At 36.8% G+C, this 25,702-nt stretch overlaps 1 protein-coding gene across 2 annotated transcripts in view; it reads left to right on the forward strand.

Annotated features, from left to right (window-relative positions):
* Positions 1-13,535: 13,535 nt before the first annotated feature.
* LOC113062548 (DENN domain-containing protein 3-like) overlaps positions 13,536-25,702 on the forward strand; it is a 29,606-nt gene continuing 17,439 nt past the window's right edge. The window contains exons 1-14 of one of the 2 annotated variants that reach the window (XM_026232461.1): positions 13,536-13,733; positions 15,389-15,583; positions 16,293-16,581; positions 16,663-16,778; positions 16,963-17,093; positions 17,173-17,284; positions 17,424-17,543; positions 18,310-18,528; positions 18,682-18,797; positions 19,541-19,696; positions 20,662-20,758; positions 20,863-20,969; positions 21,982-22,163; positions 23,064-23,594. In XM_026232461.1, coding sequence (XP_026088246.1) covers positions 15,500-15,583; positions 16,293-16,581; positions 16,663-16,778; positions 16,963-17,093; positions 17,173-17,284; positions 17,424-17,543; positions 18,310-18,528; positions 18,682-18,797; positions 19,541-19,696; positions 20,662-20,758; positions 20,863-20,969; positions 21,982-22,163; positions 23,064-23,594 — 2,260 coding nt within the window. In that variant the 5' untranslated portion in view covers positions 13,536-13,733; positions 15,389-15,499. Of the gene's footprint in view, positions 13,734-15,388; positions 15,584-16,292; positions 16,582-16,662; positions 16,779-16,962; positions 17,094-17,172; positions 17,285-17,423; positions 17,544-18,309; positions 18,529-18,681; positions 18,798-19,540; positions 19,697-20,661; positions 20,759-20,862; positions 20,970-21,981; positions 22,164-23,060; positions 23,595-25,702 lie in introns of both variants that reach the window. The other variant, XM_026232460.1, reaches the window with a different exon arrangement.

Raw genomic sequence — 25,702 nt, forward strand, 5'->3', positions numbered from 1 at the left:
CACGTCTCTGGGAATGTGTGCTCTACTACACACACACACACACACACACACACACACACACTGAAGCATGCGTGGTGTTTTCAGCTCTTCACTATATTGACACATGATGTATGCTACACATGTGCACGTCAGCGCGCTATGAGAGGATTTCACCATTTCATTTGATAAAACTATCGTCATTCATTCGTATCGTATACACAGACTGACAGAAACTGCAATGTCTTTACGACAACCTGTCAGAATAAAATCTCGGTATAACTTGAAGAAATTCAAACAGAAATATAGTACTATTGCACAGTAGAGTATGCTATACTTCAAGTATTAGCATACTTGATATGCTATACTTCCTATTAGCTAATAGTAATAGTTTATTAATAAACACAGAAACTCTGGTTACAACCCACCAAAATAAAAGTTTGGTCTAACTCAAAGAAATTATGGAAGAAATTGCTTAGTAAAATATACTTAAAAAAAGAAATTCTAAAACATTATTTTAAAGGAATATCACACGTTTTCAAGTTTTCATAAATGTTTTAATTTAAACTTGCCAAAACAATAACACCATATTTTTCAAAAATAATTTCTAAAAGTACATTTGTATTTGTGCCTATAATGCTTATTTATTTATTATTATTGTCAGCTAATAAAACCTATGCTTCAGGGACCATATTCATATAACATCTAAGGCTAAATGTAGCTCTCGACTGGTTGAGTTAGATGATGATTAACACTAAACAGTAGAAAATCAGTTGAGTCTCCCCAGCTGGAAATGTCATTGGCTGTTAAAATCTTGTGTTTCTTATAATAAATTGACATGTTAATAACACTTAATCTTTTATAATGCTCTTAATTGATGCATACTGCATGCATTAGTGCATTAGTGAGTGTGGTGGTGCTTATGGGGTATGGTCACATATTCCTTATATCAACTGTTTCAAATGCAAGACATTGATTATATGAGATTAAATTTGTAAATGATAGCCTGTGTTCTTTTGTAGTGTGCACATATATTTATCATCAAACTGTGACAACTGTGACTAAATTCAGTATATACATCTGCCATATGTTGCCACCCCTCAAATTTTCCTCAAATAAATTAGGAGGTGTTCAGATTTAAACAAATGAGTCAATAGTTGTCATACAGTAAGTAATCAATGTTTCATTGCTGCAAAGAAATAATCAAGATATTATTGTGATGTCATTATGCCTATTTGAAATGACAATTTTTACATTCACAAAAATGTATTAAAAGTGCAAAATAATGTTGTTTCTGAGATGATGATGGACACAATTTCCCAAATGAAGCATTTTTCCACATACTAATGTTTTAATATCTATCATTTAAAAAGCATTAGGCACTATTGTGTAGTATATGCTAGTGTTCATATTCTGGCTGTGTGTACTTTATTACATTTTTAAATGCTCATAATTTAATTGACGTTACTTTTTTATGGATTAGATGATTACAAAATTATTCATACAATGACTAGAAATCATTCATAATTTATTGAATCTCCCTAATTCATATTTTTCCTCTTTTAAATTATATTTTCTAAAAAAATCTACTGTAAAAACAACGAGTATTTGTGGTCATGCATTTTATTTCTTTCATTAAAAAAAAAATCCCATTTAAATCTAAACAAGATGTCAAAATTATTATTACCTAAAATGATTAATCCTGATTACGTTACTGACTAATGTTCATCATGTAATCTGTAATCAGTAATCTCCCCAGATCTGGCTGTCTGAGGTTTTGTTTGACTGAGTTTCTCAGTTGTTGTTAATCAGATGAATGGTGTTTGACCTCTCATCTCTTCAGTGCATGTGCGTGTGATTTCCTCTCGTCGCTCATCACGAGTGTTTTTGTGATGGAAAAGCCTTTGGTGTGCTCATGTTTACTCAGACCCAGCAGCACGTCTGAATCTGTCTGTTTATAGCAGCAAACATGCCGTTTGGCAGCTTGAGCTGCTTTCTGCCATTCTCTCCTCATTTCCTCCGGTTCCTCTCTGTCTCTCGCTCTGGTTCTCGATGAAAACTCGAGGTGTGAGCGAAGAGTGAAAACTCGTTCTGCTTGAGTATGCAAAAACTGACACACCTTGAGTTTGACAAGAACAAGAGAAGAAAACTCTATAACTACAGCTAGACTAACAGACTAGACTAGAAACTGCTATTTCAAATATTGTAATGCAACATTTTATTTGAGCTGTGTTAACCTGAGACATTTAATGTGGTTGCTAACTTGCTAAGGCGTTTTGTGTGGTTGACAAAATGTTCTAGTTAGTTGTATAGTTGTATAGTTAATCAGATACCATTCAAATAAAATTTATTTGAGTCATGTTTAGCCTATACCTGACATTGCAGTTGCTAATGTAATTTGGTTGGTCGTTAGGATATTTGAAGTGGTTGTTTCCATTCCATTTTTATGCTGTTTCTATTGATACATTAGAAGTTTGATTACACATAGTAATAGTAATAGTCACACTTCTAACCAAAAATAACACACACCTAAAGAACTAAACTGGCAATGGCATCATTACATCATGATATCAAAGACCATAGAGCTAAATGTCAAAGACAAGAATATAATAATAATAACAATAATACAGACTAGAAATAAAATGTCACGTTTCACAAAAGAAGAAAATGAGATAATAGAAAAAGAGTTTATCATCAGTCATAGTTCTTCTGCTTCAAACTGACTCACCATCATTGTGTTTCACGTGAATCACTGAAGCTTTGAGATGGAAATGTGATTGTGAATGGTGTCGCATTCAAAGCAAGCACTCATGAAGTGGCTTTCAAAACTCATTTACTCATTTACAGCATATTCAGCAAGATAAAACATGTAGTTCAGGACTGGATTTTCACCAGGATGTGGAGATTGAGCACGTGGGTGTTTCAGTTCTACCATTATTTGATGATATTTTGGTTATATTTATCTATTTATTATATATGTTTTATTTATAGTTACGTTTTTTGGGTGTTCTGTGTAGTTGTTAAGGTGTTTCGGTGGTTGTTAAGGTGTTCTGTGTAGTTGTTAAGGTGTTTCGGTGGTTGTTAAGGTGTTCTGTGTAGTTGTTAAGGTGTTTCGGTGGTTGTTAAGGTGTTCTGTGTAGTTGTTAAGGTGTTTCGGTGGTTGTTAAGGTGTTCTGTGTAGTTGTTAAGGTGTTTCGGTGGTTGTTAAGGTGTTCTGTGTAGTTGTTAACGAGTTTCGGTGGTTGTTAAGGTGATTTTAGGTAGTTGTTAAGGTGTTCTGTGTAGTTGTTAAGGTGTTTCGGTGGTTGTTAAGGTGTTCTGTGTAGTTGTTAAGGTGTTTCGGTGGTTGTTAAGGTGTTCTGTGTAGTTGTTAAGGTGTTTCGGTGGTTGTTAAGGTGTTCTGTGTAGTTGTTAAGGTGTTTCGGTGGTTGTTAAGGTGTTCTGTGTAGTTGTTAACGAGTTTCGGTGGTTGTTAAGGTGATTTTAGGTAGTTGTTAAGGTGTTCTGTGTAGTTGTTAAGGTGTTTCGGTGGTTGTTAAGGTGTTCTGGGTAGTTGTTAAGGTGGTTGTTAGGTTTTGGGTGGTTGTTAAGGTGATTTTAGGTGGTTGTTAAGGTGTTCTGTGTAGTTGTTAAGGTGTTTCGGTGGTTGTTAAGGTGTTCTGGGTAGTTGTTAAGGTGGTTGTTAGGTTTTAGGTGGTTGTTAAAGTGTTCTGTGTAGTTGTTAACGAGTTTCGGTGGTTGTTAAGGTGTTCTGGGTAGTTGTTAAGGTGGTTGTTAGGTTTTGGGTGGTTGTTAAGGTGATTTTAGGTGGTTGTTAAGGTGTTCTGTGTAGTTGTTAAGGTGTTTCGGTGGTTGTTAAGGTGTTCTGGGTAGTTGTTAAGGTGGTTGTTAGGTTTTAGGTGGTTGTTAAAGTGTTCTGTGTAGTTGTTAACGAGTTTCGGTGGTTGTTAAGGTGTTCTGGGTAGTTGTTAAGGTGGTTGTTAGGTTTTGGGTGGTTGTTAAGGTGATTTTAGGTGGTTGTTAAGGTGTTCTGTGTAGTTGTTAAGGTGTTTCGGTGGTTGTTAAGGTGTTCTGGGTAGTTGTTAAGGTGGTTGTTAGGTTTTAGGTGGTTGTTAAAGTGTTTAGGTGATTGGTAAGTTGTTCTGTGTAGTTGTTAAGTTGTTTAGGTGGTTGTTAAGGTGATTTTGGGTGGTTGTTAAGGTGTTCTGTGTAGTTGTTAAGGAGTTTCGGTGGTTGTTAAGGTGATTTTAGGTGGTTGTTAAGGTGTTCTGTGTAGTTGTTAAGGTGTTTCGGTGGTTGTTAAGGTGTTCTGGGTTGTTGTTAAGGTGGTTGTTAGGTTTTGGGTGGTTGTTAAAGTGTTTAGGTGGTTGGTAAGTTGTTCTGTGTAGTTGTTAAGTTGTCTAGGTGGTTGTTAAGGTGATTTTAGGTGGTTGTTAAGTAGGGGTGTGACGGTTCCTATATAACCGTGAGACCGACGGTTATAGTTGAACACCGTCATTAGAACTCTATAACCGCCAAAACCGTGTCATTAAAATATTTTTTACAAACATTTTTTATCAAAAATTATTTTCATTTTTTAGATCATAAGATGCGCAATATATCGGGAGACATGTTTTTTACCACTTAATGAAGTTTTGTAAATCGTCAGACATGATATTTACCACTTCATAAAATTTTGCTTTGTAGAAAACCTTTCTTAAAAACGAATTTCGTTTTGTACAAATTTTATCTTAATTTTAATAAATGTTTCATCAACCAATTGCATGTATTTTAATAAATAAAAAGCAAGTAAAGCAGACAATGATAACCGTGACATGGAAGCACCAGCGCGCCGCGTTCACTTGCACTGCACTGTGAACTAGAGCACATCTCATCGTAAATGAAACTCAGCGTAGGCCTATGCCTCATACTTTAGCATTAAATATCTTTGCTGCATCCTTTCTAGAACAGACAATGGCTTTTTTTGCGGCTCGCATCAGCAAAACATTGCATCGCCATAGACCGCAAAACAAGCAGCGGATGGCGGGCGGGTGCGGCTTTGAAATTTGCTCTATGATTTCCATGAAGCAAAAAACTAGGACGGAATCTCGAAATCCAGTCATGAAAATGAAACTTGCATTTTAATATGGACAGTCATGGAATTTGCCAAAGTTAGCATAAAATAATCAAATCAAATCTCCATATGGACCAGTATCTGTAAATGTTAAGCCGCAAAAGTTGTTTAAAATATAAATCCGTGTTCTGCGCGTCTCTGTGTGAATTAATGAATGGCAGAGACGTGCAGGTTTGTTTACTACATAGACTGAAGCGCATGACCCTTGCATTAATTTCAGCATCTGAGCTTCAGAGTTCTCTCTCCTTCAAGCGATCTGAACTTTTCAGCTCATCTCAATGGACACACAGCGCACCTGTATTTGACACTCTGTAAACTCTTTGTGAAGGCGCATGACTCACCGTCGCTTTACTGATAGCGCTGTTTCTCACACATGCAAAGAGAGAGAGAGCGAGAGTCTTACCACGCTTAAACAACACGCTATATGTAAACTATTCTTTGTTGTCTTCTCCTGTCAAAATAATGGATTAAATTTAGAATTATTCATATTCATTTTCGAACAAGCAGAAGACATACCAGTTTCTCCGGTAGTGGGCGGAGCTAATGGGCAAATGGCAATGGCTTTTTTTTTGCGGCTCGCATCAGCAAAGCATTGCATCGCCATAGACCCCAAAACAATCAGAGGATGGCGGGCGGGTGCGGCTTTGAAATTTGCTCAAAAAACGTTGGCGCGGATGATGAGTTTTGTGACAGATCTCCTTAATAAACGGAGGTCTGAAATCTCTGCCCCTTTACCGATCAGAGCGCGCGCTGACACGGAGTTCACCCGCTATCTCCAAGAACAACCAATTGACTTGGACGCCCCCCCCCGACGGTTATGTTATGAACCGTCACATTTGACTCACGTCATAACCGTCATCACCAATTCTGAAACCGGCACACCCCTATTGTTAAGGTGTTCTGTGTAGGTGTTAAGTTGTTTAGGTGGTTGTTAGGTTTTGGGTAGTTATTTAGGTGATTTTTGGTGGTTGTAAAGGTGTTTAGGTGGTTGTTAGGATATATACTGTATATGGTTGTGTGAATGATGTTGTATGATATATATATATGGTTTGTGTGTATGTATGTATATTATTTAGTTGGTTGTTAAGGTGTTTTGGGTGGTTGTTTAGACTTTCAGAGCTGGAGCAAGTTTTTGATCACAAATACAATATATATTTTATTTGCTATAATGTGCACTAATTAATAATTCACACTATGACAGGGAACATAAACAAATCATTGTGGATTACTGTCGACTGTAAATGATGGTAATCTCTGTTTTTTCTCTGAGGGCCAGTGCTGTTCCCTTCCAGAAAGAGACACATTAACTGCTAATAGTCCAGCGTGCTCTCACACACTCCATCCAAATGTGAAACGTAGTGATAGCTGCTCGAACGACACGCAGTTGCATCATTTTGCCTGTGGATAAAATGCCACTTTTTTTTCATTCTTATTATATTCATATTTTTCTCTCCTCCCTTCATAATGAGCCCAGGCACTTATTAGGAATGGATATATGTAAATGGAGCAGTTGTGGTTGGTGGAGCAATCCTTCTGTTTGCTTTTATGTGAGATCCAGGCAGCTTGTTAGAGGAAGGCTTTCACAGTTTCCCAGCCGTGCGATCTGGCAGCGAGTTTGGTGACGGCTGTTGAACGCCAGAGAGGTGTGGAAAACACAGAAATAACATCCAGCTCACAGCAACTCCCAGACCGCCACTCACCAGCACAATAACGCGCCCCTTTGCTTTCCAACTATTGAAGAAGTCTGTTAGTAATTAATTTCTGCCGGAGGAGGTTTGCACGCCTCATTGAGGGCGGATTTGGCCTTGTGTGTCTTCTGTGAGTCTGTATTTGCTTAATTATGTTATAAGAGGGCAGAACACCATGACTGAACGCTTCTCATCCATTAGACTGAACAAGAGCCCAGTAACCACTGCTGTAAATGACTTTCTATCTATCTATCTATCTATCTATCTGGTTCTGCTTTAATTTTTGGCTCTTTGAATTTTAGGCCTGAATCAGGAGAATCTCAGTTTTTGAGGAATTCTGTCTGATGGGAATCGACTCTGTAAAAAGATTAGGAGGAAAAACTGCTTGAAAGCACAGATGACAACAAAAACTCCCCCTGATGGAAATCAATAGGACGATGGGGCACTTTTCTTGTCCAACTCAAAGGTTCAAAGCGAGCGATTTTACTCAAACTGCGGTTGCTTTCAGCCACAATAATACCACAGAGACAGATAATGTTACAAATGGGAAAAACACTGAAAAAATGTGTGTGTGTGTGTGTGTTTGGCTTTCCTCTTCAGCATCCACAAATGCAATGAGAGGTCGCTTCAGTTTGTCCTCTTCTCCATCTCCTTTTGTGTCAATGTCTGTTTGAGAGACCGCGTGAGGCTTTGAATATCGACACACAGTATTTGGCTGCCAAAAGGTGTCAATGTTTTTACAGTCGATTGGATTTAATCTGAATATGTTTGCATAATTTAAAGGGAAAAACTGTAAAAGAAAAGCAAATTCACTTGAATGTAGTCTATCCAGGGGCGGATCTAGAAAAATATTGATGGGGTGGTGAGAAGGGGGCAGGTATTTTTGAGGGGTGGCAACATATGGCAGACGTATATATACTGAATTAGTCACAGTTATCACAGTTTGATGATAAATATATGTGCACACTACAAAAGGACACAGGCTATCATTTACAAACTTAATCTCATGCAATCAATGTCTTGTATTTGAAACAGTTCATATAAGGAATAAGTGACCAAACCCCATAAGCATAAGTTGTAACCTGAGTTTCTGTGTTTTTTAATTAACTATTATTATTAGCTAATAGGAAGTATAGCATATCAAGTATGCTAATACTTGAAGTATAGCATACTCTACTGTGCAATAGTACTATATTTCTGTTTGAATTTCTTCAAGTTATACCGAGATTTTATTTTGACAGGTTGTCATAAAGACATTTCCATTTCTGTCAGTCTGTGTATGCGATATGAATGAATGACGATAGTTTTATCAAATTAAAATCCTCTCATAGCGCCCTATGTGCACATGTGTAGAATACATCATGTGTCAATATAGTGAAGAGCTAAAAACAACGCGTGCTTCAGTGTGTGTGTGTGTGCAGTAGAGCACACATTCCCAGAGACGTGTATATCAACACCTTCAGGGCCACTGCTGGTCAAATGTGTGCCCATAAGCAGGATTGTATTGTTGTGTCCCCCTTCCTCAAATATGATGATGAAAAAAACACCTACTATAGGGGTGAAAAAATATCTTTAATAAAATAAAAAACTAAATTAATAAATTGTATTATTTACAAATCACAATTGTAGCTCTCGACATTTACCTGTGGCTATAACTTTATTATGACTCTAATTTATCTTATAGTCTCAATCATTCAGAAATCATGCAAAGGGAAATTAAGCAGTTTTACTATGATAAAACCATGGTTTATTTTTGTAAGGGTTGTGATATGCATGTTTATTTTGTTGAATAAATTATAAAGTCTGTGTCATCTATAGCAAAAAGGTTTCCAAAAATGGAAGATTAAGTGAATATTTGAGTGAAATGTTTGGTCAGTAGCCTAAACAAGGATTTGATTGTCCTGTTAGTGTAACAGCAGCAATCACATGGCATTTGTAATAACGTACATCAATTGTTTATTTTGTATTTGCCTACATTATGTATTTTAACAGTGTTATTATTAACCAATCATTATTGCCTAATTATTTTTTATATAATGCATTTTAAGTCATTTTAAAGGCTATTGATGGCTTAGGTCTGTTTTTATAGTAACAACAACAACAAAAAAATATTATGGTATATTAATACTTTGTAAATTATTATTTGAAGTAACAAAACCATGGTTAATTTGCAGTTACCATGGCTACAAGAACGATGATTGGTAGTTTTCATAAGGGAACCTGAAAAAAAAAAAATATATATATATATATATATATATAAGCTGGTGTGTGGTGGGTGTTCTGGCGCACTATGGCTGCCATCGCATCATCCAGGTGGATGCTGCACACTGGTGGTGGATGAGGAGATACCCCCTGACCATGTAAGCGCTTTGAGTGTCTAGAAAAGTGCTATATAAATGTAAGGTATTATTATTATTATTATTATATTTCACAGGAATTTGCCTGAAAGTGATAAATGGGCCTCGTTTTTACCTAAATTATTTATATTTATTTTAATATATACATATATAAAATGTATAAGGTGTGCATTGTAGCTGACACCTAAATGAACACATTACAATTGTTTTATGACTGCAAGTCTTTCTCCTCAAATGCTCTTGAGCTTCAAATTTGAGTTTGAGCCCATGTGAAAGAGTAGCATAATTTACATATGATTTACAGATTATTTTAATAAATATCAAACATTTAATACAATTGTGCATTATAGCTGTCACCTAGATGAACAATTACACTTGTTTTTATGACTATAAGTCATTCTCTTCAAATGCTACTGACGTTAGAAAAGTGTATAACAATATCGCATGTAACTTTAGAGACGGTCCCTAAATTGAGACTCGTCCAACGTCCAATGTTTTTTTAGAACTTTTAGTTATCTTTTCTATTCGCTGGATTGCTGATGTAATCTACCCGGGCATAGATGCTCATCCATCAATCATGAACATTCAACCGCAAACACGAAGTGCGAGCGGTCGCGAGCGCGGATGGGAGAATGGAGGAAGTTTTTTTTTGAGCAGCTGCCCCTACTCTGCGTGAAGCGACGGTACTGAACACCTTTAATATTGCAAACACTAGTCCATATCGAGATTTGATTAAATGCTCTACATTTGATTTATTCATTAAAAAATGGCCGAAATTCCGTGACGTTCTGCTTTATACAACAAGTTCCAGTTCCGCGATTCAATCCCTGTCGCTTTTCAAACACAAACGGGGAATTTATGAATGAAAGTTCTGACACAAAACGAAGTTGTTACGTATCCTCACTCTTTTTAAAAGTGGGTAACTATGTTTGACAGGTGGAATATTTGAAATTTATATTAATTTATTTTTTAAATTTCATTTATATCTGAATATATGTCAAAGTTCGGAGCGGGTTCGCGAATCATTTGAGTCAAATCGCGAGTTCAAAGCGATTTCGCGAATCATTTGAGTCAGTTTGGGGATCGCGAATCATTTGATTCAGTTCGGGAGTTCGTAGCGGGATCGCGAATCATTTGAGACAGTTTGGGGATCGCGAATCATTTGAGTCAGTTCGGGAGTTAGGAGCGGGTTCGCGAATCATTTGAGTCAGTTTGGGGATCGCGAATCATTTGATTCAGGTCGGGAGTTCGTAGCGGGATCGCGAATCATTTGAGACCGTTTGGGGATCGCGAATCATTTGAATCAGTTCGGGAGTTCGTAGCGGGATCGCGAATCATTTGAGTCAGTTCGGGAGTTCGGAGCGGGTTCGCGAATCATTTGAGTCAGTTTGGGGATCGCGAATCATTTGAATCAGTTCGGGAGTTAGTAGCGGGATCGCGAATCATTTGAATCAATTCCAGAGTTCGGAGAGGCTTCGCGGATCATTTGAATCAATTCGAGAGTTCGGAGCGGGTTCGCGAATCATTTGAGTCAGGTCGGGAGTTCGGAGCGGGATCACGAATCACGAAAGATTCGCGCTTGTAAATTTTCAAATTGGCCATAAACTTTAATTCGCTGTTGCCAACTGGGGTGTCAAGGCTTTCTTTTAGGGTGGCATTTGCCACCCCGGTAGATCCGCCCCTGAGTCTATCCTTTTAAGTCCAATCTGATATAAATGCCTGTTGAAAGTCACATGATTGAAACATTATCTCAATTAAATACAGTGTATTTAAAAAAAAAATAAAAAAAAGTTATATTTTAAGATAATCATGAATACATTTACATATTTAATGTGATGATCTCAGTAAAATATAAATATTTATAATTACATTTTATTTTTTACTTGTTTTTGCAATTTTGTTTGTTTATTTGTTTTATTTTACATTTCTGTTTACAATGTGGAACTGAGAAGAGCCAGTAAAATCATCAAAACTTTTTGAGTTGATAAAAAAAGACATGATGAAAATTAGACAAAAATTATGAAACCTTGACGTAGTGAAGAAATAATGTTTTGATTTTTTGTATATATTTATACTTTGTTCAGTGCAATGGCATTCATACATTTTAAGTGTGACTTCAGTGTCAGATCTGTAATGATTAACTTGATGATAAACTTGAATCAAAGTGCATTTGATTAAAAAGGTTGAAACTGTACAATCAAATGTATCTGTCTGTCCAAACAAAGACATTTTGACACACTTAGGGTTTAATTGAACACAGTCGAGTACTGTTTGAATGATGCTTTCTTTTTTCAGAACAAAAACCTGATTAATTCAAGCTTTGTCAGCTCTCCGATGACCCAGAGAGTGAGAACAGAGTCCAGCATGTTCAGCCGTCCTCCATCGTACAGGTGCATGAAGAGACAGATCTAATGGCTTCTCAGACTTCTGACAGCAGGTTGTTCAAACTAAAGCTTTGAGAAATGCAGCAAGGCCGGAGCGTTTGGTTGGCCTAATAAGCCCACCTCAGAGAGGACAGGCTGCTCTGCCTCATTAAACACACACAAGAGCCTGGCATGTCTTCTCTTATGTAAAACCATCCATGTCGCGTCAAAAGGTAGATGCAAACGCTGTATCAACCTCCTCTGTGGACGTTAAACCCAAAAAATATGGGATTTTGTGTAATTGGCCTTGACTGGCCATGACACTTTCACCCCAAACCAACTCAAATAACTGAACACATCAATGAAGGAGGAGAGAGAGAGAGAGAGAGAGAGAGAAATACTCCAAACATACGTAAATAATTATTTTTTTATTAGAGAATGTTTTGCTTAGTCCTTGTTCAGGAAATTTTCCTCTTGTCCATTAAAAATAAAAATAAAAATTGCCAAGGGATGAATATAAAAAGAACATTCCATTTGTGAGTCTTTACTTATTAGTACCTTTACTTGGGTGGACATCCAGTAAATTTATCTCCCGATTAATGCACATATTTTAATATAAATATAAAACTTGTTTTAATACTTATATTAAGAGTTTTAACAGATGTCTTATGGGTGAAAACACAACCGTACGGCTTCCAGAAAAACTGATATTACCGGATCTCCGATCAGATATCCACCGCTCATTGTTTACATAAATTCATACATCTGCATTTAGCAGTTTTTGGGGACTAAAATGCATTTTATGTTGGTTTCATGTTTTGAAAATTTGTGTTTTGATGTGTATATTGTATGTAGAAATCATTGTAATTTTCATTTTTGAAATAATGACCATAATATAATTTTGATGTTGCAGAACTGTTAAAACTGTTTTATCTCAGATAAAACAGGCCAGAAAGTTTCTCAAAGTGAATGAACCAGTTTAATTCAGGATGTGTTTGAATTACTTTTTCAATGATATTTCAGTTTTAAAGCTTTGATTCATTTTGATTTTATTTCCAATTAAATCTTATTTTTGAAGACTTGAATAAAAGTTTTTACTTACTAAAATGTGCTATGGCAGTATCATGGTTCATTGATGATATCTGATTGTAGTACAGTGTTTTGAAATATATAATGGTGATGTTTTATTCATTTACTGAAATCCAAAGAATATAACTGCATGATTTCTTTCATGGTAATTTTTATACGTATACTTTTGAATAGTAAACAATATATTTCAGAGCTTATTTAAACTGCAGTTATATTGTAAATATAATTGAAAATCCAAGTAACAAAGAAAAAAAAATATTCAAAGTTGATCTAGACAAATAAATAGAAACTATCTAAATCTCTGATAATCCTAAAGCAGTGAAAACTACTATACCGATTTAGACATTTCTCAAATCAGGTGATTTGTTACTGCAAATCTAACTTACCCTAGAACCACGAGTGTTAATAAGCCTTTGTAAGAGTAAAACTGTTTTCATTATTATTATTATTATCATTATTATTACTTTTAGAGTAGTAAAGGTGGCATTTAGGTCAGTGATCAGTCAGAAATAGACACTAGGTGGCGTTTTAAACATTATTTATAAGCTTTTGCATGCATGAACCCACGTGTAGAGTCAAGAGCACATGCAAAATAAAATGCATGTTAATTACTGTCGAATCGATTAACCTTAATTAGTTCAGGTAAAAATCACTCTAGGTGCTCTTTATAATATCCTTGAGTAATTGCGGATAGAATTAGTACTCTAATCCAGATGTTTTACAGCTCTGGAAGATTATTTTACGAGTTCTACTATGTTGACGGCTTTGCTTATGAATATTAATGACGTAAGGTGACGTTTGGCTTGTAGTCCTACCTGACTGGTCAAAAAGCGAGCGATATGACGGTGACGGCGTGACGCAAGAATATTAATTAGGTCTTCTGACTGAACGCTTTCAGAAAGGTTACTAGGCAACGTCAGCGTTACCTAATACATATTCATGAGTCTAGTAGGGTTGGTGTTTTCGGCAGGAGTTCCAGTTGCGCGGTTTCCATTGCCCACACACAAACTGAGTTTGACGGGTCTTTATGGTCACAGCGAGGCGTGTTTTGAACTGATTCTGACCTACATCAGAAGCAGCGCTTTATTATCTCACTTTCAGTCGCGGTTTAAGTCACGCTGAGTGATTGACACGCCGCGGGACACAGGTTTGTTTACTTTACTGATTTATAAATGAATATTGTGTTGCTGCTGCTGCTTTGTGTTGTATCTTCTTGCAAACAATCAGTCATTTAACTCGGATTATATTGCGCTTGTTTCAACGACAGGACATTTCTTTATGTTCATTCACTGTAACATTATATTTTCTGTTTTTAAACTCGATCCGCTCGGAGTTTTTCTCTAGTTTCGGTTATGCTTGACAGCAGATGTGAAATAGTGCAATGAGACATAACGTAATAATTTACGCAAAACCAGCCGATGATAACAAAAATCGTTTGTTTCGTTGAGTGATTGAGCTTTGTTTTCTGTGTTGTCAGTTGGGTTTTTCACAAAAAGAACTTTAAACTTTTGTCGATTTTGAGATTTGAGATCTCTTTTTGTAAAGAGCCTCTAACTAGCATTCCCTTTCCTTTCCTATCCTATATTATTGTTTTCTTTTTATTTATTATAAAAATGACCCTCAAACACCTTCCCTTTTCTATTCTTTCTGTATTCTATATTCTTGCTTTTATCTGTATTCATCATTTAAACCATGCTCTTTTTATTTATTATTAAAAACACAGCACTTAGATATTATTGCCTCTTTGTTATTGCCATTAAATTGCTTATATTTTTCTCATTTCTAAGTCCCTTTGGATAAAAGTGTCTGCTAAATGACAAAATTTTTATATATATATACACGTGTTTGTGTGTGTGACTGTGTGTATGATTTAAATTGTAATAGTATATAATGTTAAAAAAATTTATTTCACATTTTACAATGTTAAATATTCACGTATATGTATATTACATATATACCATTTATATATTATACATTGTTGAAAAATTTGATAATGTACTTGTGTTTCTTTATGTAATTTAATACACCTAAATAATATTGCTTATCGACTTATCAACTTAAATGTTTGTGCTGTGTGACATGAATTTTTAAATCATAAAAAGGGGGTCATGTATAATGATTAGGGCTAGAGCATGTTGTTCACAGTAGTTTTCACTGAAGTATAGCTAAACAGAAGGAGGTATGTGCTCAGCAGTGACAAACCTGTCTTTTCTTGGTTTTTCCCAACTGGTCTGACGTCTTTGTCAAACTTGGCCCCAGCAGATGAATGCTCTCTCTGTCTCTACTCGACTTCACCCGCCGGTTTACTCAGGAATCATGTGTTGCAACTATGGCGTAAACACACGTACAGTCCTGCCATTTCTTGGCAGGGCTGGTTTGGTTTGACAAGATCTGACAACTTTTATAAGTTTTGTGAATGCTGCTGACACATTCATCTATGAATCGGTCACTTCATCATTTGACTCAGACGGGAGACGCTGGATTGTTGACTCAGGAGTTTTGATTGTGAAACAAAAGCCGTGTTCTCACATTTTAGATGAGATGGTTTTATGGGGGACAGTTTTTGTACCTCATACTGAGCAAACTTCCTTTTTTTGTTTGCATGCGTCTTCAAATACAATCCTCATAGCTGCAATAGCTGCTTCTTACACAATATTAATAGGTGGTTTATCGTCTCTGTGATGTTCTGGTTTCTACATGTCGCATTACCAACCATAACCAATAAGTAAAAGTAATAGTAATAGCAGTAGTGGTTGCTTTCACAGTCTGTAGCACAAACTGAAGTCTTATTCATTTCAATAGACCTACAGGAAGTAGAAGAACCACAATGGGGCTGAAGACTGAAGACTGAAGACTTTTCTGAGTGTGCTGTGGAAGATCATCGACGGCCAGAGCTCAGCAGAACCGCTTCTGATGGCGGGAAACATCCCATCGGGTCTGTTGGAGGCCTGTTTGGTGCTCGGAGTCTCTAATGAGCGTCTGAAAGACATACATCTGGTAAAACACACCGTTACATTTCAGTATTACAGTTATTCTGCACAAAATGGTGAAAAAAAAAATGTAAATGCTGTTTGAAACGTTATTAATAAATATCAATAATAATTATGGAATGCATATTAAAAATACTTCATATATATATATATATATGTGTGTGTGTTTGTGTGTGTGTGTGTATATGTGTGTGTGTTTGCATTGTATATAACATTGAAATTGTAATTAAATTTAAAATTAATAATGATAATAATGATATAATTAACACATGTTGTCATATTCTAAACATATTTATTATCAATAATTCAATGTAATAGTTTTTGAATAATACATAATACATTTATTAGTTTTTTTTAATAACAACACATTTAATACAAGTAATATTAATATATAACATAAAATATGACTATATTTAGTTTTAATAATAATTATTAGTTATAATTTTTATAATAATAATATTTTCCAAAATGTCACTCATTTGTTTGTTGTGCTTGTTGTGTTATTGTATTTCCCTCAGGATAATATCCTACATAATATGTATATACATATATATATTTAAAACGTTTCCAAAATGTAATTATGTGTGCATGTTTGTGTGTATGCATATAAGCATACAATAAGCATACACACAAACAAGATGAACACAGTCAGCATTTTTATTTAGAGAAAAATGCACACACATACATTTCAATCTAATACTGTTCATCTTGTTTAGACGCAGCTGCAGGGTAAAGGTAAAGAGCCTCTGGTGGAGGCGGAGGTGCTGCAGGTTCACGCTCCTCCGTTTGTGACGAAGGAGAGCTCCAGTAATGGCACTCAACAGGATCTCGATTCAGCCTTCTGCAGAGGCCAGCGGAGACGCTCCTTTAAGAAGAAGAGAGACCGACCGCTTTCCACCATCAGCGACTCCGGCCAAACCAACGAACCAGTGGTGTCCGGCTCAGACGACCTCAGCGTTCCTCAGAACATTGACCTGATAGCCCTGCTGCAGCTCTGCTTCCCAGGTGACCCTCGCAAACACCTCCGTCTGTGGCTCTGTGTGATTAATCAGGAAGGCTGACACTGTCTGGTTTGTCTTTGGACAGATGGGTTGAGAATAACCAATGAGAGCAGAGAAGACAGCTATCATTTCCTGGTGTTCACCGATGTGTTTGGGAACCAGACTCATGGTGTGGTGGCTCAGTACTGCAAACCGGTTCATGTGAGACCATTAGCTGCATCATATATACTACTACAATAATTATGATATAATGCAAGAACTGCATGCACTATTATTTAAAAGGGATCAGGAAAGATGATTCTTTATTGTTTTACTCCCTTCTGCTCCCCAAGGCTGCATTTTCTTGATCAATAATACAATCACTAAATGTGTGGTTTTTTTTTAGTACCAACAAGATAACGGGATTCATCAAAATAGTCAGCAGTTGAAAAAACTGCAGCGTCTCTACACCACGTTCAGCATTTGTGTCATCTCCAAATATCCTTATTATAACGCCCTCAGAGACTGTCTGTCCAGGTAAGAGCCACTCCAATACTCTTATTTAGCTGTAACATGAAGTATTAGTTGTAATTGGTTTATTTCCCCTCTGTCATAGTTTCTTGCTCCAGCTGAAGACGTCCCGCATGTGTGACTTTGAAGAGCAGGTGAAGGAGTTTTCTGCCAAAATGGCTCTGGTCCCCATCCCACCCCCCGGGCCGCTGAATGTGGTGAGCATCTTTATCACCACCGTCATGCTGGAAAGGTTCACAAGAACCTGCACTGTTTGGTTATACATTCTGTTATGTTACCTGTGCGGGCTGATTGAGCTCACCTACTTTATTGTTGTTTTTGTGGATGTTCCTCTAGGTGTTCAATCTCAGGCCCTTTCTGATTGAACTTCCCTCCCGACTGGATGTGGATCGGCCCGTCATGGACCTCGATCTTCACCTGCCCTTTCTGTGTTTCAAACCCAAACAGATCCTGCAGGTCAGGAGCTTCACGCCACCTCTGTGACTCATATATATGACAAATAAAAATAACGAAAGTGCATAAAAAATTACTAAAATGTAAAATCAAAATATTAATATAAGTCACCTCTAGAGGGCGCAGGATGATGATCCTAAACACAAACTGATGATATAAACAGCGTTAAAATACTTGGCACAAGCTGATTGGTTCATGTTGCATTCACAGCCAATAAGCTTTCTGCTTTACATTTAAATGACTGGTTAGCATCCACTGCTAGAGTGTTTTGCTGCCAACTTTTTAAAATCCTCCTCCTTCCCCAGCTCCACCTGTAAAGATCTGCTACGGTTATTTTATATGCTATTTGTGCAGCGGCGTTGTCTTGATAAGTCACATAACAAACTTGAAAAAAATAAATGAAAAACTTTAAATGAAAATTAAAAATGTTGCACTAGCAATTTATAGAAATAAATTAAGTTTAAGATGTAGTATTATTAAAAAATGTAAAATGATACATAACATAGCACATAACAAAATACCTAATAAAAAGGTCATTCAAAATATGAATAAAAACCATAATAGTACTGTATATTAATGCTAAAATAACACTGGGACATACAGATAAGCATTTTGTGCCTAGACTGGCACCAAACCAGTATAAACCATTAAGATTTTTGATCAAACTCAACAAGATCTTTATACAGGACATGCTGATGTATTTACAGCTTGCTATATCCAATCTAATTTCAAAGCCACTCAAAGGTGTTGCTGGTTTTGTTGCTCTCAGATCATCAGCAGTATCCTGATGGAGCAGAGGGTGGTGTTTCTGTCCACCAACTGGGCCAAACTCACGCTAGTCTCCGAATGCTTCATGGTCTTCATTCACCCGCTGCGCTGGCAGCATCCGTTCGTACCTGTCCTGTCTCGCCAAATGCTGGACTTCATCATGGCGCCCACCGCCTTCGTGATGGGCTGCCACACGTCCCACTTCGAGGAGGTCGCAGAGGTAAGGACTTGGTTTGATTGCATGCTCCAAACCTTTTATATTTAGCTTGAAAATGATGATTATGTGACATGGAAATCAATTAGACTACACTAATAATCGTAAGCCAGACTTCTCATTGCTCAGTTGATGACAGCTTCCTGTTTCTTCTGAAAGGAGTTGGACGATCTGGTGCTTATAGATATTGACAAAGGAACAGTGTCTTCTTCAACTTCAAACAGATTTGATCTTCCAGATGTGCCACTGACAGCCAGAGACTGTTTTATATTCCGGTAAGAGACTCAAAATTCCTGTTTCACTTTGCACACCATATTGTATGAAAGTTTGGTGGTCAGTAAGACTTTTTAATGTGAATGAATGAAGTCTTCAAGGCTGCATTTATTTGATCAAAAATACAGAAAAAACTGTAATATTATGAAATATTATTATCATTTAAAATAACTGTTTTCTATGTGAATATCTGTTAAACTGTAATTTATTTCTGTGATGCACTGCTGTATTTTCAGCATCATTCCTCCAGTCTTCAGTGTCACATGATCTTCAGAAATCATAATAATATGCTGATTTGCTGCTCAAGAAACATTTCTGATTATCAATGTTGAAAACATTTCATATTTGTGAAGCCATTTTATTTTTGAAGATAATCTGGGGAAAAAAGACAGTATTTTAACATTTTAACACTGTAAACATGACACACTGCACCTTTAATATGGAAACCACCAGGGTGTTTTTGTAATTCAGCACAACATGGCATTATTTATAGTTTGAGGTGATTGACTTGATTTTACGCTCGCTGTTGAACATGATCCTGTTGTGTACAGAGCGTCAAACTCAAAGGAGCCCAGAGACACGATTAAGTAAATTGCAAATAATGAACATAATCTCTCCTAATAAACGGAGTCATCCATCACATAAACAGCGCTGCAGGGCTCAGAGCGTGTTGTTAGTTCAGCTTCAGGTTGTGGTGTGAATGCGGCACTGCAGTGTTGAGTGTGTTCTGTGTGTGTTTGTGCAGAGCTAAAGGACTGCAGCTTCACTATGATCTGGATGTGTGTGACGCCGCCAGCCGATCTGACATCAACGATCAGCGCGCTCACAGGAGACAGTGGCAGCGCAAAGTCAACTCCGTCATCCTGAACGTCAGCATGGAGCTCATCGTCAACATCTTCAGGTCTGAAGCTCAGCACGTCTAGAGCTCATGTCATATGATGCTTCTGTCATTAGATTATTTTCATTGTGAATTTGCACAGATGACTCTTAATATTGTGTTGACCATGTTTTCACCCTCTCTATGACCCCTTAAACTCCGTCCTACGCTATATTTAAGGTTTAGTTATTTAACATTTTGTTAAAAAAAATTGTTATTGTTAGCTATAACTATACATAAAACATAAAAATAAATAAATTCAACTTTTATTAAGATTTTTTTGTTGTTGTTGTCATAAATACTTTTAACTTAAAATACTAAATTTACTAATACTGAAACATAAATTAAAAATAAATTAAAGCTAGGTAGAAATATTTCAACTAATTATACAAATAAAATGACAAAATCACATCACACACTTACTAAAACTAATATTACACTAAAAACTGAAAATATTAAAAGATAATAATATTAATAAATACTATATAAATAATCTATAATATTTATAATTCTTTATAAATAATCTATAATATAATAATAATATTTAAATAATACTAAAATAACACTGATGGCAACAAACAACAAAATCCCCTCCATTTAATGTTTTTTCTTCTTAAAAGCCACAACCACAAAAAGCTATGTTTATATATATATATATATGTGTGTGTGTGTGTGTATACGTGTTTATACGTGTAAACTAAATAATTTTAGGACACATTGTTAAAATTAAACAAGCTATGTATGTCATATGTAAATGAGGTCAGTTATGATTGGTTAAACTCCGAATGATGTCACTTAGATTCAGAACTGAAACATTCTGTCATTTCTGCGGTGGTCAGATTTATTTGAAACCCAAGACTTTTTAAAGGTTTTTATTTTATTTTTATTAATGATTAACAGGAGTATCCTGCAAATTCTTATTCAAAATATTGTCTCATGCTATGTGATGGATCTGAAATCCATATGTTTTCTTTTTCTGCTCTCTGTAGTGAGGTTTGTGATTTCCTGAACTATGAGCATCGTGTTTTCAACAGCGAGGAGTTCCTCAGGTCCAGAGAGATGACCGACCACACGTTCTACAAGAAGGTAAATAAATACTTGTGCCTGGTTTTACACCCAGCATGTGTTTCTCTACCAAACCCTCTCACTCATGCATGTGTGTGTGTGTGTGTGTGTGTGTGTGTGTGTAGGTTTTAGACACTCATATATTCCACTCATTTCTACGGGATCGTTTGAACCAAAGGAATGACGCTTTCACTCGCATGCAGCTTAACATCCGCTCATCCGAGTCTCGCAGGTAAATAAAAGTCAACATTAACGCAATGGAATCTCATCTCATCTCTCTCTGTCTGTTTCCAGTTTCTGTTCATTCAATTAAATGAATATTGTGTTATTTTTCAGGTATTTTGCTTGTTTTGCATCACCAGTTCACTGCATATAAATGAAATGCATTTACAGTAAATAAAAATCGAGGAAGCAGGACAAAAAGCTAACTGCAAAGCTTGCATGAATTGCACAAAGCCGCAAACATAAAAATGATTGATATCGGAGTCGTGCATTTCTAATTCCTCTTTTTGAGGTAGAGTAGCACTTCTTCTCTAAGCGGATGCAGAACTGATGTAACGTCTGTGTGCAGTGTAAACAGTTACGGACGGTTAGATCACGTCTTCCTCAGGATATCACCTCAAGAAAGTAACTGTTTACTCGTCAGCTGATCGTGAATTAGGGATCTACTTGATGAAAACCTAAGATGTTTAACTCATTGGTGAATAGAGAAAGAGGTGTCAAATACAGGAAACAAAAAGCAGCATCACCTCCTCATTATGGATTTCTTTCAGTGTGATACTTTACATGTACTCTACATGAAGTTAACATGACCTTTTGTAATGATTTTTCCGTTTTTACTGCATGTTTGGCAGTTACCACAGATCATTTGGACTCGTCTCTTCCTTCTAACAGATACCAAGGAAAAGTAACCAGGGTTGTTATTTACTTTGGCATGATTTTTGTAACTTAACAGGTTTTGTAGGTTATTCCGCCACAGCAGCCAGTGTTTTACTTCTAAAAATAAAAAGGTCAGACATAGTTTTCCCGATTCTGCATGTTTAACCGCTGTCTCCGTAAGTGTACTTACTGTTAACATTTCCATGCATTTCTACTCATCGATGAACATAGCAGGTCACCCGTGCAGTGTAAGATATTAGGTTAAAAGCAGCAGAATGTTTCTTTAAGATTCAGTTTGGGTGATCAAGTTCATCATCTGACATCAATGAGCTGAATTAAAACACGTCTCTGTCTCTTTTGCTCAGGATAAAGACCTTGACAGTGTCTCCACGCAGACCCACGATGGAGGCGATCAACCGCAAGTTCGTCCAACCAGAGAACGGCCTGAACAGAAGGCTGGGGATGAGTATGCCAAACCTGGCGGATCACCGGCTGCTCACGGTCCCGATACGACAGACGTCCATGGGGACCATGACGTTCCAGAGCGGTGAGGAAACTTGGAGCGTCATATTTTGAAACAAGCCTTAGCCAGGGAAACTCCAGGGATTCGTGTGGTTTAATGAATGCAATTTATTTTTAATTGAAAGAGGAATTTGAACCATAGATATTGAAGGACATGTCTCTTTTTTTAAGATATATTATCAAGGGTTTTAATGTGCTATTGTTATACATAATGTATAAAAACAAGTTATTGAGAGGGAAAAAAATTTTTTAAAGTACATTTTGATTTTATGTTTTTTTTTCTAGCATTTTAAATTAGTAAGACTTATAATTTCTTTAAATAATTAAGTAAATTATTTAATATTAAATAAAAATATGAATATAATTTGAATAATAACAGTAATTTGAAGCCCCTCCTCCCCCCCACGGTCCATCAATATTATATGATATAAAACATTATGTTATATAATATAGACTGTAACTTTATTATAACTTTAACAGTATATAAATATATAAAAACACAATTCATTACGACTGTTTATTCTTCAATAAAAACTAATATTTATTGAGAGAAAAAAATTATTTAAGATGGGATGTTGAACTGTTTTTTTTATTTTTTAGAATTACATTTACATTTACATTTACATTTATGCATTTAGCAGAAATTTTTATCCAAAGCGACATTTTTTTACCTAACGTGCTCCTTGGGAATTGAACCCACAACCTTGCGCTGCTAATGCAATGCTCTACCAATTGAGCTACCGGAACAATAACATGTTTATTCATATTAATTTTTTTTTGTCAACCTTCAGGTGTACACTAGCACATAGACATGCACTAAAAGCTATAAAACTTTTATTTTATATTTAATAAAGAAATAAGATTGTCCATTTCGATTTTTTGTCCTAGTGCATGCCACTTAGCTTGTATTTTATGTTAACAGCAGGTTCCTGGAGTCCCTCAAGGCCGATCAAAACATTTAAACTCCCAGATTTCCCTCCACCGCTCTCCTACCAGTACGTTCAGAATTACTACAATGACCTCATCAGAGACTTGAGCAAAGCCATCTCCGGTGCATCCCCAGATGACTCCGCCCTCCTGGCACGGTACTATTACCTGCGCGGGCTGGTGAACTCTGTCGCTGGGAAGCGTCTGGATGCCCTCACAGACTTCCAGAGCTTGTATAAGACAGACATGGAGATCTTTCCTGCCGAGATGCTGAACGTGCTGGTTGAGTCTCTACCGGTGGAGGAGAGGAAGACGGCCGAGCGACGCCCTGATTTGAAGCGTCTGATCAGCCGGGTGAAAAGAGAGAGTGATCGAGAGAGGGCTCGACCAGTGGATGGCGGGTCGGTGAAGAGATTCAAACTGCCCAAGAAACACTTGCACATGGAAGACTTTGTTCGGCGTGTTCAGGAGTCGGGTATCGTGAGAGATCAGGGCACCATCCAGCGGCTGTTTGAGGCGCTGACTGTGGGTGAGTTCAAAGTTCGTACATCAGCATAGAGCTGGCGTGTGATTGGGCCAAACTGACAAGCAAACTGATTGGCTAAGGAAACTGACAGAGATCAAACCTTTCCTGTTCTTGCAATCCAAGGCTGCATCTGAAAGATTAAGCTCCTGCCCTAACAGAAATCTACTTCACAGGCAGTGCTTGTTTATGAAGTTACTTTATGAAACTGATTTCAGACAGACTTCTGAGACGGTTTAATAGTTTAATGATCTTGAACAAAATAGAGGGAGCTTTGGTGATAACTAATTGAATATGTTATTACTGCAGTCAGTACTAATTTATCGCTAGAAATTACATCTGAAGTGGAAGAAGTTAGTCAAAAACAAAACACAAACTAACCATCAACCTCAAAGTTCAGAGGCTTTTTTCCCCACAAATTCAAACTATATAGACAGATGATGGATGGATGAATGAATGGATAATTAGATAGGTATATGTGTGTGGATGAATGGGTAATTACATAGGTATATGTGAATGGATGGATAGATGGATAGGTAGATAGGTAGATGATTGATGGATGGATGAATGGGTAGATAGACAGGTAGATGATGGATGGATGGATGAATGGGTAAATAGACAGGTATATAGTGGATTGATGGATGGATGGATGGATGGTAGATAGACAGGTAGATGATGGATGGATGGATGAATGGGTAGATAGACAGGTATATAGTGGATGGATGGATGGATGGTAGATAGACAGGTAGATGATGGATTGATGGATGAATGGGTAGATAGACAGGTATATAGTGGATGGATGGATGGATGGATGGATGGATGGATGGTAGATAGACAGGTAGATGATGGATGGATGGATGAATGGGTAGATAGACAGGTATATAGTGGATGGATGGATGGATGGTAGATAGACAGGTAGATGATTGATGGATGGATGGATGAATGGGTAGATAGACAGGTATATAGTGGATGGATGGATGGATGGTAGATAGACAGGTAGATGATTGATGGATGGATGGATGAATGGGTAGATAGACAGGTATATAGTGGATGGATGGATGGATGGTAGATAGACAGGTAGATGATTGATGGATGGATGAATGGGTAGATAGACAGGTATATAATGGATGGATGGATGGATGGTAGATAGACAGGTAGATGATGGATGGATGGATGAATGGATAGATAGACAGGTATATAGTGGATGGATGGTAGATAGACAGGTAGATGATGGATGGATGGATGAATGGATAGATAGACAGGTATATAGTGGATGGATGGTAGATAGACAGGTAGATGATGGATGGATGGATGAATGGATAGATAGACAGGTATATAGTGGATGGATGGTAGATAGACAGGTAGATGATGGATGGATGGATGAATGGGTAAATAGACAGGTATATAGTGGATGGATGGATGGATGGTAGATAGACAGGTAGATGATGGATAGATGGATGGGTAGATAGACAGGCAGATGATAGATGAGAAGATGGATGGATGGTTAGCTAGGTTGATGATATATGATATATGATGTTTTACTATGTTGTATAGAATATATTGTTGGGATATCTTAAAATATCTGCATCAAATATCGGCCCATTCCAGCAGTATGTTGATATTAATAATGGCTAATAGTGATGTGGTCACCGATGTATCGTGCATTTCTAGTGTTTTTGGTAAAACTGGCTTTGGTTTGTCAGGTGTGGTTTTCACCTCCCAGTCTGAGTTTTACCTTGAGCTTGAGGGTAAGATTAGTTTGCATGTGCCATCAACACTAACAGCATCATGGCATGATGGCACACGTGTGACTCCGTACTGTACCTGCATGAGCATGAATGCGTGTGTGTGTGTCGACATTCAGAGCTGCCATCTCTAACCCAGTGTGTGTGTAAATCCTAGCTTTAGTCCTGTGTTCACTTGCTGGAGAAGCACAATGCTGGTTAATCATTTCCTGCCTATTTAAAATCATGTGACACATCACACATCAGTTCCTGGACGGTATTAGTAGAACAGGTTTGTGTTTGTCATCTGTGTCAAACGCAGTTCTTACTCACACTCATACTCCTTCTTTTATTTAAAAACATTTGAAGAATGCTTTAGTTCAAATTCAG

The sequence above is a fragment of the Carassius auratus genome, chromosome 44 (genome assembly GCF_003368295.1).
Source record: "Carassius auratus strain Wakin chromosome 44, ASM336829v1, whole genome shotgun sequence".
Lineage (NCBI taxonomy): Eukaryota > Metazoa > Chordata > Actinopteri > Cypriniformes > Cyprinidae > Carassius > Carassius auratus.